This window comes from Drosophila takahashii, chromosome 2R, assembly GCF_030179915.1.
Source record: "Drosophila takahashii strain IR98-3 E-12201 chromosome 2R, DtakHiC1v2, whole genome shotgun sequence".
Taxonomy (NCBI): domain Eukaryota; kingdom Metazoa; phylum Arthropoda; class Insecta; order Diptera; family Drosophilidae; genus Drosophila; species Drosophila takahashii.
In genome coordinates, this window is record NC_091679.1 from 30,702,347 (window position 1) to 30,720,229 (window position 17,883).

The 17,883-nt window shown below is 45.5% G+C and overlaps 5 protein-coding genes across 7 annotated transcripts; 4 read left to right on the forward strand and 1 right to left on the reverse strand.

Annotated features, from left to right (window-relative positions):
* The first annotated feature begins 395 nt into the window (after positions 1–395).
* LOC108065104 (uncharacterized) lies at positions 396–2,403 on the forward strand. Of its 2 annotated transcripts, XM_017152991.3 has the most exons (3): positions 397–501; positions 916–948; positions 1,451–2,403. In XM_017152991.3, exons 1-3 carry the CDS (start codon positions 498–500, stop codon positions 2,305–2,307), a joined length of 894 nt encoding a protein of 297 aa, XP_017008480.2. In that variant the 5' UTR covers positions 397–497; the 3' UTR covers positions 2,308–2,403. The 2 variants fall into 2 exon arrangements, with proteins under 2 accessions (XP_017008481.2, XP_017008480.2); XM_017152992.3 differs by lacking the exon at positions 916–948 and having other exon boundaries at positions 396–501.
* On the forward strand, positions 401–4,484 carry LOC108065103 (uncharacterized). Its single transcript, XM_017152990.3, has 2 exons — positions 401–501; positions 2,988–4,484. The coding sequence occupies exons 1-2, from the start codon at positions 498–500 to the stop codon at positions 4,400–4,402; spliced, it is 1,419 nt and encodes a 472-aa protein (XP_017008479.2). The 5' UTR covers positions 401–497; the 3' UTR covers positions 4,403–4,484.
* A 2,761-nt stretch (positions 4,485–7,245) lies between these two features.
* Positions 7,246–13,715, forward strand: Mdr49 (Multi drug resistance 49). Its single transcript, XM_044395817.2, has 8 exons — positions 7,246–7,322; positions 8,195–8,359; positions 8,429–8,622; positions 8,687–8,932; positions 9,327–10,891; positions 11,431–11,879; positions 12,186–12,794; positions 12,857–13,715. Exons 2-8 carry the CDS (start codon positions 8,252–8,254, stop codon positions 13,604–13,606), a joined length of 3,921 nt encoding a protein of 1,306 aa, XP_044251752.1. The 5' UTR covers positions 7,246–7,322; positions 8,195–8,251; the 3' UTR covers positions 13,607–13,715.
* On the reverse strand, positions 13,617–17,611 carry Sans (SAM_USH1G_HARP domain-containing protein Sans). Of its 2 annotated transcripts, none has more exons than XM_070213051.1 (6): positions 17,544–17,611; positions 15,900–15,975; positions 15,672–15,815; positions 15,383–15,604; positions 13,948–14,946; positions 13,617–13,881 (listed from the first exon to the last, which is right to left on the reverse strand). In XM_070213051.1, exons 2-6 carry the CDS (start codon positions 15,920–15,922, stop codon positions 13,716–13,718), a joined length of 1,554 nt encoding a protein of 517 aa, XP_070069152.1. In that variant the 5' UTR covers positions 15,923–15,975; positions 17,544–17,611; the 3' UTR covers positions 13,617–13,715. The 2 variants fall into 2 exon arrangements, with proteins under 2 accessions (XP_070069152.1, XP_017008487.3); XM_017152998.3 differs by having other exon boundaries at positions 17,408–17,606.
* On the forward strand, positions 16,029–16,787 carry LOC108065110 (uncharacterized). Its single transcript, XM_017153000.3, has one exon. The coding sequence runs from the start codon at positions 16,114–16,116 to the stop codon at positions 16,720–16,722; it is 609 nt and encodes a 202-aa protein (XP_017008489.2). The 5' UTR covers positions 16,029–16,113; the 3' UTR covers positions 16,723–16,787.
* Positions 17,612–17,883: the final 272 nt, after the last annotated feature.

Sequence of the window (17,883 nt, forward strand, 5' to 3'; positions counted from 1 at the left end):
TTATCGGCACTTCAACGGGGGGATTTTTCAACATCGGCGCTTCTGGCAGTCGTCATATTGTTTATGGGTTCGTTCAATTGGGGTTCCACCTGTTGAGTGCCAACAACAAAATGCACTGTAACAATGTCCACATGTTTCGCTTTCCTTGCCTCAAAAAGTACCGCCTGCTTGTGGTAATGATTCATTCTCGATCGATAAAGGGAATGCTTTTCTGGACTTGGAGCTTTCCAGACTGGAAGTCAAAATAGAGATATCAAATACCCAATATCAATTGCACTGTTTTGCCATACAAATACGAATTGATAGATAAAAGCTCACCGATAAGGGGTGGTGACGAATCGGTTGGGTTCTGTTTTTAAACGCCAGGCTACTGCGATCCAACGTTTTAGTGAAAAAGCAAACCTCAGTCTGTGCAGACGTTTCGCGGAGGAATAAAAAGGCGAATATATTTGAGATACAATTTAGCAGGAGGAATAACCCCTTATCAATTACACACAATGGGTAAGTCGGATGAGTCACCGGTGAAAGTTACAAAAAAAAATCTCTCAAAATTTCTAAAAAATAGTGTTAGTCTGAGACTAAATCGAAGCAATTTACGTGTTTGTGAAGCATAGAAAGATTTCTAAACCATTTTGATTAAACTTTTAAGAATTTGTAAATTATAAAATATTTTAAATATAAAAGTAATGCAAATCATATAAAATACGATACGATGCGATAAGAATATTATTCAAGTATTTCGTAATTTTGCGTCGCAGATAAAACCCTTTTACGGGCGAACAAAATTGCAATTGCTGATCAATCGTGGTGGCATTGTTTTTTACTCTGTGCCAATTAACCACCGAAAACCCCCCATCCCTGCAAAGAGCATTGAGTGACTTTTAAGGTTCTCCGCCTTTCTTTGCACTCTTCCAGGCAGCGTGCAGCCAGGAGGAATTGTGACCGTTGGTAGGACGAGTGCAGTGAGCCCAGGGTGAAACCCTACGCCTCTGTAAACCCCCAAATCCCACTTGATCCCCGCCCAAGACCTCGAAAACCCAGAAAAATCGAACAGCCAACCAAATATCTACACAGAGAAAAAGCCGGCAGAGTATGAGTTCGAATGAATCATTTCAATTTTATCTGGTAATTTAATCTCAAATATGTACTTTTTATCTTTGAAGTATATTATGATGGTAAATGTTTAGCTTTTGTTGTAAACAAAGAAATGTAAATTCCTGCAGTCATTATTATTATGATTTTAAAATATATCATACAACAAAGGAATGTTGGATTTATAAAGAGAAAGTAATTAAAAAAATAATTATCTTAAATTATTCATAAAATATAATTTTCAATTATCGAACCCGAAACCTTTTTCGACTGTACTCGCCGTTTTCTCTCTGTGTAGGGACAGGTTATCTTATCGCGTGGTGCCAAGCTTATCGCCTTACCGCCTCTCTCCTTGCAGAAAACACCTGGGTGCACTCGTCTCCCCACGCCCCCCTGCCCCCTTACGCGGTGATCGGTGGCCACGACTCGGACCGCACGCCCATCTATGTGGGTCGATCCTTTCACGAGGGCGAGAACCTGCCGGCCAAGGTCATTCCGAGCAAGGGCTGCGCCTACGTGGCCTACGGCGGTGCGGAGCACCAGAAGACCCACTACGAGGTGCTGGTGGGCCAGGGATTCGCCTGGGTGCCCAGTGCCAGTGGTGGAGTGCCGCCGAATGCGGTGAGGAGCGGAACGACCCGTACAGGAGAGCCCCTCTACGTGGGACGCGGACATCATGCGGGCAGCTTGACCGTGGGCAAAGTTCATCCCTCGCACGGTTGCCTGTATGTGCCATTTGGCGGCCAGGAGGTGCGCATTAATACCTACGAGGTGCTCATCAAGCAGCAGTATGACAATTGGGTGGCTGCCTCGCCCAGTTACACGCCCCCGGGAGCAGTGATCGCTGGCCATGATTCGGACCGCACTCCCATCTACGCGGGAAGGGCGATGCACGAGGGCGAGATGCTGCCCGCCAAGGTGGTGCCCAGCAAGGGAACCGCCTACGTCTGCTTCGGGGGCTACGAGTTCCAGAAGCCCAGCTACGAGGTGCTCACCGGCTGCGGATATGTCTGGGCCCATGCCGGCCATCACATCCCACATAACGCCGTCTCCACGGGTCGTGCCCGCAACGGGGAGCCCCTGTACTACGGACGAGGACACTACCAGGGAAGCCTTACTCCCGGCCTGATCTCGGCCAGCCAGCGATGCCTGTACATCCCCTACGGCGGTCGGGAGATCCGCATCAACTCGTACGAGGTCCTCTGCAGGCAATAAGCTCTGCACCCATTGGAACCCCATAAATACCATATGCATTTAGCCCAGATCAAACTGTAATCGCACCCAATAAACTGACTGTTAACACCCAAGAAATCCGTTTACCTTTCTTAGTCCTAACTATGTATGCCAAGTCTATCGAAGTGCCAACTAAATATTTAAGTACTTAAAATAACTGGAAGTCGTAGGTGTGCAATTATGTTGTTTGTCAATTCTTAAGAGTGCAATCTAAACCTTCAAATATGTTTATTGATTGGTATATTACACTCTGTAAATTATCTTACTACTGATTGCCTTGGATTTTACTAAATTTATGAGATAAGATTAGATGGTTTGCAATTAATGCCATTTCCTTATGGTATCCCTTTCATGTTATTACTTCTAATTTAATATTTTTTCACATTAATATTATGGTTTTTTCTTCATAACATTTATAAAACTTAGAACTATTAGAATTTTATATTTTTTGCAATAATTAATATATGATTTTCAAAAATTTAATATAAGTATAAGTTAGTATATTTGCCTAGGCAATTAAGGCTCTAAAATATCATTTTAATGGTATACACTAAAATTAAATGGCGTATATATTTACCCATATATTTATCTTATTTTTGCTATGTAGTTCCATTGACCTTTACTTTAATTTAATCTAATTCACTCCATTTCCCTTTTTGCAGCCTACAAGTGGGTGCAATCTTCGGCCTACTCCTCCCTTCCCGAGGAGGCGGTGGTGGGCGGCAACGATGAGGACGGCGCCATGATTTACGTGGGCAGGGCGGAGCACGAGGGCGACATGCTGGTCTGCAAGGTGGTGCCTAGCAAGCAGCTGGGATTCATTTCGCAGCGCGGCGAGGCCCTGCCCAAGGACATCTTCGAGGTGCTGTGCGGCCAGAATCTGGTGTGGATCAAGTGCTACGATCATGTGATTCCCGAGAATGCGGTGCTCTGTGGCCGCACTTCGCTGGATCAGCCGGTGTACATAGGTCGTGGCCATTACGAGGGCCATCTGATCATCGGCAAGATCTCCTCCGTGCATCGAGCTCTGTTCATTGCTTACCGTGGTGCCGAACGCCGCTTGGATTCCTACGAGATTCTGGTGGAGGAGCGTCGAGTGGTTCCGGGTTGGCAGCTGCCCCCACCACCGCCACTGGAGGAGGTGGAAAAGTGTCCGCTCACCCCACCGCCACCACCTTCTCCACCGGCGGTGGCTGTGGCCATGGCTCCTCCCCTCTCCGCCAAGCCGTATCCTTATCCGGATCTGGTTGCCATGCCTTTTCCCTTGACCGACAGGCCACCGGCCTATACGCCCACTCCGGATCCACTGCCTCCTGTTGGCGGTGTGATGGTGATGCCTCGTCCCCCGAATCCACCGCCTGCTGGAGGAGTCCTCGTGATGCCACCTCCGCCTCCACCTCCTGCATCCTTCACCCCCGCAGAGGTCTCCGTGGCGCCACCACCAACATTTGTTGCCGCAGAGGTCACCGCCGTTTCCGTTCCCGTGGGACCATCGTTTACACCCGCCTCCACCTATAATCCCTACGAGGCAGGATGCTCCTCCTATACGCCGGCTGAATGTGCGCCTCCTTCGGCCTACGATGCCTATGGCTATGGCAACAACTACGACGTTTGGATATCCGCCGAACCGGGCTATTATCACTCCCCCGATGCCGTGATTGGAGGTCACGACAGCAACATGGCGCAGCTCCTGGTGTGCCGAGCCTATTACCGGGGTGTCCATGTGCCCGGAAAGGCGATACCCAGCCAGGGATGTGCCTACATAGCCCACGGAGGTCGCGAGATCGTCGAGCCCTCGTATCAGATGCTGGTGGGCAGGGGCAAATACCACTGGGTGCCTTCGTATGGCGGAAATGTGCCACCCGGAGCCGTTGTGGCCGGAAGGACACCGGGCGGAGAACCACTTTACATTGGACGGGGTCACTACTGCGGAAGTCTGACGCCCGGCGTGATTGAGACCTACAACCGATGCCTACAGATTCCATTCGGAGGGCAGGAGATCCGGCTGAGCAGCTACGAAGTCCTCGTAAGGAGCGACATCTTCCACGGACAGCAGGCCATCCGATTGGTTTATTGAAAACAACCCATTACAATCTTGATTGACACGAAATAATAAAATACAAATACAAAAATCCGAAGGCAGCTAAAGTCGACCAAACTAACTATGCATATCTTTGTAAAATATTATATGATTTACAAGTTTACCTATTTTAATTGTATACTATGCCATTTTAAATGCTATATACATATATTAGTTTTATCTTTAAAAATATTGAAGCTCTCCACGTACAGCTACCTCTGAAATACCAAAGTACTTAACCAAAACCAAAACATGTCCATCGTAAACTTGTTTATTAAATAAATCTATTTATTATTATGAACCTATACTTATGCACTTGTTACATATTTTTTTCACAGTATACGTGTACTATATTCATTTTTAAACTTGTTTAACGGTAATTATTACGTTCTGTTCTAAGTTTGTTATTTATTAAATGACTTGCGTTAAGGTGTTATTATTTGTTTTGGGTTGGGCTTAAAAAAGTTTTATCTGTGATCTGACCTAATAAATCACGGCTGTTAAAAATGTTCTAATATAGGCACTATCATGCATATAAAAAAGCTACCTAATCTATAAAATGAAGTTGGTTAAAATAAACTCCTTAATAAACTCTAAAAAATTTATAAATTTACATAAATTAAAAGTGGCAAACAATAAAGTAAAGTTGGCTATAAATCGCGTTTTTATTAAATTATATATTTTAATACAGTAATACATCCTTTTAAAAATTGACAACCCTATATTAAAATTGGTTATCGATTTAGTAGTAGACGGCTCTATTATCGCCACATTACTATTTAAACCATTGGTACTCTCGCGCCTTCTTTGTCAACTTTACAAAGACTCTTTGAAGTCACAATAAAACAATTATGTTGAATATGTCCAAATCTAATAAGCTAAACCATAAAGCCCAGATTTCTTCCGCTTTACCCCCTAAATCACAATTAGTAGATGTTGAGTAACCGATTTGCCGGTACGGAAGCTTAAGGTCAAAATAAAATTGTATCACGTAGAATATAAAAGGTAGTTTAATGTGCGGAATTAAAAACGCTGTATTTCCAGCAAAGAACTACATGTGTTTAAAACTTCCTTGAACCCATATGCGGTTTATGATTAGACAAGACTGGCATTTCCCACAACTACCCGTTATTGGTCAACACGAGATTTCTTTAAACCGATTCTGGTTTTTTTTTCAACGTCAACACAAGATGGAAGAGAAGGGAGAAAAAGAGAGAGCAGGTAAGAGTAAATATGACCAACGGCGTCACGATTTGTTTTTCGAAAATACACTGGCACAACAGAACAGGAAATATAATACGATTTTTTAAGCTGGAAAATACAAGTAAAATTAAAAAAAAATATAAATAAATAAAAAAAAATATAAATAAATAAAAAAAAGTAAAATTCAAAAAAGTCTTCTACCTATCAAATCGTTTTTTCCTTATTAAGTTATTATTTTTAAGTCAGATTAGAATCAAAAATGGTTGGAAAATTTAAATTAGGTGATGGCAACCTCTTTATTTCTAGTGGTCATATTTACAAAATATCAAGAAATACTTAAAATATTCTTTTGGTACCTAAGATGTTTGTTTTTTTTGGCATTATCAGTTCCAAAACGATTAAAAGAAAAAAATTATTACAGATCTTGCGAGACGAAAATGCATTGCTGATATGAATAAATTGGAACGCATTAAATATAAATGGTTTGGAAAAAACAAAGCCAAAAGTCAGATTAACAAGTAATCAGTTTGCAAGTGAGTGCATAAAAAAAACTTTCGCCTTTACTTGATATATAACCCCGCCCGAATTACTTCCCACGTCTATAAATATGCACGAGTTTTTAGAATCCCAATTTGGCTCGTTTGAGATAACCTAACCGAATTGAACTAGGTCCGTAACCAAGAGAACATTTTTATGGTGTACATTTCAAGTGCCAGCACAATTATTTCACCAGCTGATGGCAAATAGTCGAAAACATCAGACCTCGGCGCAATTATCTATTCGAAAAACCTTGTCTAAATTGGCCACAATTCGACTTATCTGACTTGCTAAAAAACACATCACTGGATGTGTTTGTTGTTTGATAGAAGCACATATATATTTTATTTGGTTGTGGTTATGGCCAATAAGAGTACTTACAAGTGCCGATAAGATTGGGAGAAGAGGTCCCTTAGGAAAGTTTTCAGTTTTGCCTAATCACTTTGCCGTTTACAGTATGGTGAAATATTACGCATTGGAAGTGTATATTTGGATTGGGGAAGTCGCTGGGAAACGTGAGAATGCCGCTACCACGCTTAAGCAGCCAGGTAATTCACAGCACACCTGAGCGGCGGGATGAATCACGACTTTCGCACGCGATACAGATACAGATTTCTTCTCGGTTAGTCCCCCGATCTTACGGTTTCGGCTTAAAAACCTCCAAGAGGGGAAAACCATGCGCGCAAATGGATATCGCTCGGTATGATTTATCTTGTTTTGGCTTAAGCCCGACTCCTCGGCCTCTATAGATGCGGGTAAGTCTAAACCAATACCGGTTATGCGGCTGATAACAGCCGAGCGTAGCGCCGAATCGATGCGATATCTAATCTGCATTGGCTATTATGGCAGGTATAATGCTCTTCTGTTTTTGGTTACAGGATAGGGCCAGGAACCAGTATTGTCCGTTCGGCGGCCGAGTGGCAGGCGGTTGCCAGCGGGAATCCCGATTAGTTATACGATCGGGTTTATGGCCGGCCCGAGGCCCGAGATTCTGAGACCGAGCTGTCGTCGCAACCAGTCGAGTGGATGGTTGTCCAGTTCAGATCGCGCACTCGTCGGCTTCAGACGTCTCTTGCACTGCCCAGTGCTAAAAGGCCAAGAATTCAGATTCTTTACCCGATCGCGAGTTCTATCAGTATTTTAATTAATTCCTTGGGTCTTGATCGGCACGTGCTAAGTAAGTGTCTAATAACAAGCGAACTTTAATTGAGTTTCGATTCCGAGTACTTCGGATGAGTAGTGTTCCTCCAGCAAGTGAATCAGATTAGATCGAAGAGTTTCCAAGTGCAGCTGAGGAGCGGGCATTACCCACTTCCTTGGATCTCGAGTGCATGCCGTTCACAATTGACAATCGCAATAAATAAAAAAATATCTCGCTTTCCAATTGCGGCTAATTTATTAATTTATGGACGCTTTTTCATTCGCGCAATCGAACTAATTTCCTTAAATTGACTTGGGAAAATTGTTTTCGCTGATTAATCAGCCCTTTGCTCCGCGTCTAATAATTTCTACAATATTTTATGTAATACCTAAAGATACATTAATTATCACACACTTAAGCGTGATAAATGGTGGCACATCTAACTGCTCTGCTTAGTTTAATGGCATATTAACTAAGTATTTCCAAGATGCTTAGATACATTCATTTCCATTTGATTAAGTGCAACAAATTATGCAAAATCCAACAGTGCAATCCAACTGGAATTATAATAACAAGCAATTAGTGTGAAAAAAAAAATGTGTGCTATACGGAATCTCAGTTACTAGGATAATCTAGGGAGCGTGTATTATTTTACTACTAAGTAACTTTCCAGAGATAATATTTTCGCCCTTAGTGCGATGAACTCTGTCGCGTGGATTATAATTTAAGATAGTATTTCGACTTTTATAACTGATTTGGTAGATAAAACCCCCAAACAACTGGGTGTGTAAACTTTTCTTGTGGCTGAATTCTTTAATTGACAGACTCTAAATTATATAGCCCCATTCAAACCAACGATATCAGGCCAGAGCAAAGTGTTGTTTACTGATTGCTTACTTTGTTCTTAGGCTTTATTGCTATAGCGATTATAAAGCTACTTCAATATAGTGTCTCTGCGAAAGACAATGACGAAAAAGGAGGACTCACAGTTGCCACAGGCTGGTGACTTCCAGGCAAAGGAAGGATCAGTCCTTGGCGAGAGCACAACCCGAAAGTACAGTTACTTCGATCTGGTAAGTAGTAATCACTACCTGATTCTGCATACGAATATTCTATATCCTTTTTTTATCCCGGCCATATAGTTCAGATACTCAACCACATGTGAACGCTGCCTGTTCGTATTCAGTCTACTGGTGGCCACAGGTGCCTCCGTTTTCATTCCCTACTTCATGATCATCTATGGAGAATTCACATCCCTGCTCGTGGACCGCACAGTGGGCGTGGGCACATCGTCGCCCTCCTTTGCCCTCACAATGTTCGGTGGCGGCAAGCAATTGTGAGTCCTTAAAAAACAGTGATTACCCAAAGGATTTTTTTAGAATACTTTATCTATTATGCAGAACAAATGCCAGTGAGGAGGAGAACAAACAGGCCATCATCGATGACGCGACAGCCTTCGGAATCGGCAGTCTTGTGGGCTCCGTGGCCATGTTTCTGCTCATCACCATTGCCATCGACCTGGCCAATAGGATAGCCCTCAACCAGATCGATCGCATCCGAAAGCTCTTCCTGGAGGCCATGCTGCGACAGGACATCGCCTGGTACGACACCAGTTCGGGCTCCAATTTCGCCAGTAAAATGACGGAGTGAGTTTTCTTTCCCACTACTTTATGCAAATGATGCTAATTATATTATTATTATTATACAATCAATCAGAAGTTGTATCACTTGAATATTCAGTAGCTAATTATAAAATGACCCAATCATATTAGCATTCTAATTTATTACAATCAACTGGTGTTTAATAGTAGAGCTAGATTGTGATTACACAATTTTTGGGATGGCTCTTGGGAATATTTAGAACAACTAATTATTCCATGCCATTATTGATTTCGTTGTGAGAGATTCCAATATTCATGTTTAGCTTTTTTCCAATAAGAATAATTCTAAAAAAATGAGGCATAATAATTTTAAATTTACCTATTAAGTGTTTTATCTTATTTTCGATTTCTAAAACATTTTCTTAATATTTCCCCCCAGAGATCTGGACAAACTCAAGGAGGGCATTGGCGAGAAGGTGGTGATTGTGATCTTCCTGATCATGACCTTTGTGATTGGCATCGTGTCCGCCTTCGTCTACGGCTGGAAGCTCACCCTGGTCGTTCTCAGCTGTGTTCCCTTCATCATCGCAGCCACCAGTGTGGTGGCCCGCCTCCAGGGATCGCTGGCGGAGAAGGAGCTGAAATCCTACTCGGATGCGGCCAACGTGGCCGAGGAGGTCTTCAGTGGCATTCGCACCGTGTTCGCTTTCAGTGGCCAGGAGAAGGAGAACGCTCGCTTCGGCAAGCTACTCATTCCGGCCGAGAAGACGGGCCGCAAGAAGGGTCTCTACTCGGGCATGGGCAACGCCCTCTCCTGGCTGATCATCTACCTCTGCATGGCCCTGGCCATCTGGTATGGCGTGACCCTGATCCTGGACGAGCGTGATCTGCCCGATCGCGTCTACACCCCAGCCGTTTTGGTCATTGTCCTCTTCGCCGTGATCATGGGTGCCCAGAATCTGGGCTTCGCCTCGCCACATGTAGAGGCTATAGCCGTGGCCACGGCCGCCGGACAGACGCTGTTCAACATCATCGACCGGCCGTCGCAGGTGGATCCCATGGACGAGAAGGGAAGCAGGCCGGAAAACACCTCGGGACGCATTCGCTTCGAGGGCATCCACTTCCGCTATCCCGCTCGCCCGGATGTGGAGATCCTTAAGGGCCTCACCGTCGACGTGCTTCCGGGCCAGACGGTGGCCTTTGTGGGCGCTTCTGGGTGTGGCAAGAGCACGCTCATCCAGCTGATGCAGCGGTTCTATGACCCCGAGGCGGGCAGCGTCAAACTGGACGGACGGGATCTGCGCACCTTGAATGTGGGCTGGCTGCGATCGCAGATCGGAGTGGTGGGCCAGGAACCGGTTCTCTTCGCCACCACCATTGGCGAGAACATCCGATACGGAAGACCATCGGCCACCCAGACGGACATTGAGAAGGCGGCGCGAGCGGCCAACTGTCACGACTTCATCACTCGGCTGCCCAAGGGCTACGACACCCAGGTGGGCGAGAAGGGCGCCCAGATCTCGGGGGGCCAGAAGCAGAGGATAGCCATTGCCAGGGCCTTGGTGCGACAGCCACAAGTGCTGCTCCTGGACGAGGCCACCTCCGCGCTGGATCCCACATCCGAGAAGCGAGTGCAGAGTGCCCTGGAGCTGGCCAGCCAAGGACCCACCACTCTGGTGGTGGCCCATCGCCTGTCCACCATCACGAATGCCGACAAGATCGTCTTCCTCAAGGACGGCGTGGTGGCCGAGCAGGGCACCCACGAGGAGCTGATGGAGCGCAGGGGTCTCTACTGCGAACTGGTAAATATCACCCAGCGCAAGGAGGCCACCGAGGCGGACGAGGGGGCGGTGGTTGGGCGACCTCTGCAAAAGTCGCAGAACCTGTCTGACGAGGAGTCGGACGACGATGAGGAGGAGGATGAGGAGGAGGACGAGGAGCCGGAGCTGCAGACTTCGGGCAGCTCCAGGGACAGCGGGTTCAGAGCCAGCACGCGACGCAAGCGTAAGTACCACAAGTCAGATAAAAGATCAATGTTCTTGGCTTTGTAATAAAGCGGATTAGTTTGTAAAAACTTTGGAACTTTGTTAGTCTATACCGGAAGTCGCCTTTAAAAGTGGAGCATATAGAGTGGAGTTTAGTTTATAAGCTTAAAATTATTTTTCTTGATTACATTTTCCATAAACAAAATCATAATATAGTTAGATATAATTATTTTACAAGCTTAAAATTCTTAATCTTGATTACATTTTCCTTAAACAAAATCATAATATAGATAGGTATAACTAGTTATCTTTAATCCAGTGATTACATCTTTTTACCATGGGTGAAAGTGAATTGAGTTTCACGTAACACTCTTCAATAAGCATTTCTTATACATATCGAAAGACAGTGATTACATTTAAAGAATCATACAATTCAAGTATGCTTTAAGTTTGGATAATATTTTTTTGTAAATGTTTCAAAGTTTTATAGGTATCATAGACAACAGAACACAATACCATTACAATAACTATAAATAAAAGAACCCATTACATTTACAGGTCGTTCGCAGCGTCGCATCAAGAAGAAGAAGGATAAGGAAGTGGTTTCCAAAGTGTCCTTCACACAGCTAATGAAACTGAATGCTCCGGAATGGCGCTTCATTGTGGTGGGCGGCATCGCCTCCGTGATGCATGGCGCCACCTTCCCGCTTTGGGGTCTCTTCTTCGGCGACTTCTTTGGAATCCTTTCGAACGGCGACGATGATGTGGTGCGCTCCGAGGTCCTGAAAATCTCCATGATCTTCGTTGGCATTGGCTTGATGGCCGGACTGGGCAACATGCTGCAGACCTACATGTTCACAACGGCCGGCGTGAAAATGACAACGCGCCTGCGCAAACGGGCCTTTGGAACGATCGTGGGTCAGGATATTGCGTACTTCGATGATGAGCGGAATTCGGTGGGAGCCCTGTGCTCTCGGCTGGCCAGTGATTGCTCCAACGTTCAGGGGGTAAGTTACGAAGTTTAGAAAATCGCATGAAAATGATAACATATTTAAAATCATTTTTAAAAGCATCTAAAGGCCGTTTTCTCGTGTGTCTGTTAAATTTAAAGGAAGCTTTAAACTCTCGAAGGTTTTAATCCTATTTTAAATTTAACAAACGGACAAAAAAACGGCCCTAAAAGTACAGTGGAAAATGTGTTACTTTAATCCAATTCAAAATATATTGTAGCATACTTTTAGACACCTCAGGAAAGATTTTCAAAGAAACAGTGGGTTTTGTAAATCTAATAATTAATTTTTTTATATTTTCAGGCAACTGGAGCTCGTGTGGGCACCATGCTTCAGGCTGTGGCCACTCTAGTAGTCGGAATGGTTGTCGGTTTCGTCTTCTCCTGGCAACAGACCCTCCTCACCCTGGTCACCCTCCCGTTGGTCTGCTTGTCCGTCTACCTCGAGGGTCGCTTCATCATGAAGAGCGCCCAGAAGGCTAAGGCAGCCGTTGAGGAGGCTTCCCAGGTAGCCGTCGAAGCTATTACCAACATCCGAACGGTCAATGGTCTCTGCCTGGAGCGTCAGGTCTTGGATCAGTACGTCCAGCAGATCGATCGTGTGGATGTCGCCTGCAGGCGCAAGGTTCGCTTCCGTGGCCTGGTTTTTGCTCTGGGTCAGGCGGCTCCCTTCCTGGCCTACGGCATCTCCATGTACTACGGTGGTATTCTGGTGGCAGAGGACCGAATGGACTATGAGGATATCATCAAGGTGGCCGAGGCTCTGATCTTCGGCTCCTGGATGTTGGGACAGGCCTTGGCCTATGCCCCCAATGTAAACGATGCTATTCTATCCGCCGGTCGCCTTATGGATCTCTTCAAGCGCACCTCCATGCAGCCCAATCCGCCACAGAGTCCCTACAACACAGTTGAGGTGGGTCTACACTCTAATTCTATTATAAAGGTTAATCTGAGGTTATGCGCTTGTTTTTATAGAAATCCGAGGGAGACATTGTCTACGAAAATGTGGGCTTCGAGTATCCCACGAGGAAGGGCACTCCCATTCTCGAAGGCCTCAATCTCACCATCAAGAAGTCGACGACGGTGGCTCTGGTGGGTCCTTCTGGCTCCGGCAAGTCCACCTGTGTGCAACTGCTGCTCCGCTACTACGATCCCGTCTCGGGATCCGTGAATCTGAGCGAAGTGCCCAGCACGGACTTCCCGCTGGACACCCTGCGCTCCAAGCTCGGTCTGGTGTCCCAGGAACCTGTGCTCTTCGATCGCACCATTGCCGAGAACATAGCCTATGGCAACAACTTCCGCGACGATGTGTCCATGCAGGAGATCATTGAGGCGGCCAAGAAGTCCAATATCCACAACTTCATCAGTGCCCTGCCCCAGGGATACGACACTCGGTTGGGCAAGAGCTCGCAGCTTTCGGGCGGTCAGAAGCAGCGCATCGCCATCGCTCGGGCGCTGGTCAGGAACCCGAAGATCCTTATCCTCGACGAGGCCACCTCTGCTCTCGATTTGGAGAGCGAGAAGGTGGTGCAGCAGGCGCTGGATGAGGCGCGATCCGGTCGCACCTGCCTGACGATAGCCCATCGTCTGACCACCGTGCGGAATGCGGATCTCATCTGCGTGCTGAAACGCGGCGTGGTTGTGGAGCACGGCACCCACGACGAGCTGATGGCCCTCAACAAAATCTACGCCAATCTCTACCTGATGCAACAGGTAGCGGGCTAACACAGCACACTGGAGTGATAATCTTTAGGCTTTAATTTAGTATATACATTAGGCTAATAGAACGTGTTAAAGTATTACGAAAAAGTAGAATAAATATGTAGGCCAAAAACTACAGTCGACTGTCTACCAGGGGACCGGGATTGGCCAATGCGTTGCGTCTCTCCTGGATGGCGAAGGTGAGCTTTCGAAAGGGACCCAGCGGCAGGCCGAGCGACTTGAGGTCCGACTCCGTGAGCAGCATCAGGGTTTCCAGGTCGATCTCTTGCTTTTCAAATCTGCCAGGGAAAAGGAAGATTTACCTATAGGTCTTCTTGCTAAGAGAGTAAATCAAGATTACTCACACTGGCAGGTATTCCTCCAGGGCCCAAACGGCCAGAAATCTTTGCAGGGCACTACCGGCAGCCTCTCGATCGTCGTCGTCATCGTCGCTGTATATGTCGTGACCACCGCCCTCGGAATCCGTGTCATCCGACAGGTTCAGATACAAACGACCCTTTCCACCACCATTTCGCGACTTCTGGGCACTGCTGCCCGTATTCCGCATCGTGGATGTGGAACTGGTGTCCGTGTGCAATTGCAGCTGGCTCAAGGCAGCAGTCACGGAGCGACGGAAGGCTATGCTGCCCAGCATGGTGGGTCTGTCGAAGAGGCCCACGGGTCTCTGGAGGGTCACTTCCTCGCTTAGTTCCTGGGTTAACTGGCTTTCTCCCAGAATATCCGGTTGGGAGAAGGAACGCGCCAAGGCCGAACTGTAGCCACTGCGGTTGTCATTGTGATCCGTCTCATCGCCCTCGAGGCACTCAAAAACATCGGTGATCTTGCCGCGCTTGCCAATGCTCTCCTCATTGGAACTAAAGGTGCCCACATACATCACTTCGGAGTCGCGCTGTAGGCCCGTCAGCGAGGTAATGGTCCGCTTGCCATCCGGCTCCACTTCGCGCACCTTGAAGCCTCCGTCCGAGTCGCTGGAAATCTTCGAGTGCGGACACGTGCTGCTGTGCTGCTTCTGCAGCTGCGACGGCCGCTTCTGGACCGTTCCCGCTCGACTGGCTATCGTGGAGCCGCCGCTGCTGCTGCTCCCGCTCCCGACCAGTTCGCTGAACTTCGTGGGCCCCGGCTGAGGCGGCGGATCCCGCGGCGGCTTGTTCAGGTTGCCCTGGCTGGACCAGATCTTCTGCTTCAGTGTGGACAGCATGTTCCCGGACTTACTGGCTCCACTGGGCGGACTGCGGTCGGAGTAGTCGGCATCCTGGCGCTGCTGCTGCTGACGCTTCATGTACTCCCGCACACGCTTCTCGCAGTTCTTCTCGGCCAGCTCCTTCAGGGCCTTGGACTTTTTCCTGAAAGGTAAAAGTTCAGTAAGTTCATATATATAAGAAAATAGTTCTTGAAGGAATAGCCAATTTCTTAATGTCATGTTACGGTTCTAGTTTCATATCTTTCAGATAAAGTTAACATGAAGTTAAATTGTCACGAAGGACCAATTCGTTTTCTTAATGTGATTTCAATTTACACACAAAAAAACGTGTTCCCGTAAAATCGATTTGGTCATTTAAAAACCCTATCGTTTTTACATAAAATACCCTTCTCGACCAGGTCAAGTTTACCTGGCCACATATTAAATTAAAATTTATAATGTAAAATCGATCTACTTTTCATATCACTTTTTTTTTGGGCGTACACTGCACAGTTATCACAAGGTTCCGAATTTATCTCAACGACAAACGTTAACATTACACTAAGAAATCAAACCCTGTATCTGTTGACTAGGCTCACTTTTCATTTGTCTCGAAGTTTGTAAAGGCCACATCCAAATAGCGCAGGATCTCGTCCCTGCCATTAATAGCCGCCAGATCCTTGGCACTGTGCTTATCGATGTCCAGAGCATAGATGTTGACCCCGAATTTGACCAGAAAGTCAACGCAGTGCAAATGACCTTTGGCAGAGGCCAAATGGAGGGCTGTATTCCCAAACTGATCGCATTTGTCGGGGTCACCACTGACAGAAATGGAAAAAAAAAAAAGGTTAATCAGTAAAGGTAGAACACAGAAATACAGTTACCTACCCTCTACCGCATAGCAGACGCAGTGCATCCAATCGCCCTTCGAAGGCTGCCCACATGACCGGGGTCATCGAGTCACTATCCTTGGCATTCGTGTCCTTTCTGGTGGCTGCAGCCAGCACATCCAATAGCCCATCTTTGGCGGCCCTGAAAGTAGAGATTCAGCGATTTAATGAGTCTTGTGCATTCCATTGGCGATAAGATAGAGCCAAATTAATTACATGTACTCACTTGTGAAACCGATCAGAAGACATTCTCTTCTACGTTATCTTTCAATCAGACTGGCGATGGAAATTCTCGAATCAATCTGAAAGGAATCCAATACCCTATGAATAGGCTTTTCATAATACTTCCCATTCCTTATTATCCCACATCTAAGATACTCAGATCACATGAACCATACACATTGACACACAACCCTTTTTGGCTACAATAGAAAGTAAAAATGCCTTTCGGGAAGTTGTCCTTCGAGATGCATAAGTTGAAAATTTCAGATCATCCAATCGAAGGAATCAAGTTCAATGGAACCATAATGGAGGATTTAGGAGTGAAGAGGCAACCGATGAAGCAAAAGTTCGTGCTCCGAAAACCTCGGATCCACTGTCTCTATGGGAAAACACGGGCTAATGGACTGGATTGGGTCCACAAAACTGTGAGCATCGAGAAGGATGAGGAGGAATATAATTGGGTGAAAATCACGGGTAGAAATAAGGTTTCTGCCCATGATTACGACATTAAGGACCTGATAAGCGAGTGTGAAAATCTTTCCGAATTCCGGAAAACCGTTGACTTGAAAAATTTAAAAGAGATATCTAAGGAAGAGCTTAATCAGGTCCCAGCAGTTCAAGGGGTTTTGGGTTCCGCCAATTCCTACGATTTTAAAAACCTGATAAGCGAATGCGAAAATTTGGAGGGCGGCCTCTATTACGATGGAACACCATCTTTAATACAAAACCCCGACGAAGTAAATGTCGATGAGCTGGCCTGCTACCTTGAAAATATGGCGAACATACCCAAGAAACTGTCATCCATGGCCGAAATGATGTACACCTAATGTATAAAAGGGATATTGTGACCTATTAATTTTCGAAGAATAAACGAAGCTTACATATTTTTTAATTTTGATGGTCCAAAAATTAATTTTTATCTGTTAGTGCTAGAACTACGATTGTCTTAAAAAGGTATTTTCTTTTTGTTTTGCAGATAGTGCACTTAGTGGTATAACTAAAATAACTGATCTATCAAAAAGTGATTATAAAAGATTACTTTTGAAGATCTGTTTACTTTACCCCAGAAATAAACCATAGGAGATTGGAGATCATTCATATGTATGCTTCGAAAATATTTGTTCTTTTTGTTTTTCTACATTTTTCGTCACCTCCCATAATTTTTTTATTTGTTTACCGTGGTTAGGCAATTAGATTGGGCACGAAGATGACTCGAGTTATCCGTTAAGCAGATTTCATTTTGCCCTTTTCCCAGCGCTCCTACCAACGTTCACACGTTGTGAATTAATAATCCAAAAAAGAAAAGTGTAGCCGAGGCCGAAGAATCACAGGCCCACACACGCACACATGAACACATTACCCATTTACTGCACACGACGGAGTTTGGCTTACATATCTATGTACCAACTACCAAGTTCAGTCAACCTTGCTGGCTGGTTTTTGAATTGCCCAAAAGCCAAAACAACCGAAAATCGAGGCAGCCAACCATTTACCACGGATACACACACTCACTTCCAGTTTACTGTCCCGGTTCAAGACCGCTTTTCAAAGGCAGGATCCCGATTTTCCCACTGGCCAGCTTGACACTTTTCTTTTTAGCCAACCGAACCGAAAGTTTTCTTTTGCGATCGCTAGAATATGCACGTACCAAAAGCAGTTACCCGGAAGCACTTTCTACCGCTCCGACTGCATGTTGTTGAATGAAATTGTTAACTTGGCTCAAACTTCGGCGCTCACATTACGCACAGTGGGCGAGAAAATGTTAGCGATGAGGAGTTGGTAAAAGATACTTTAAAATTATTTTACTTTAAAATTATTTCTAATCAAATAAAACCAAAAGTAAACTCTAAACTACTTTAAATATACTTGTAATTTCGTAGAGTAAGATATTATTTAGCAGCTACTGAGAATTTTTAAATTTAACTACTTTTATGGCCCACTGTGACTCTCTCTCCCTCTTCCTCACGCAACGATAGGTCATTGCCAGG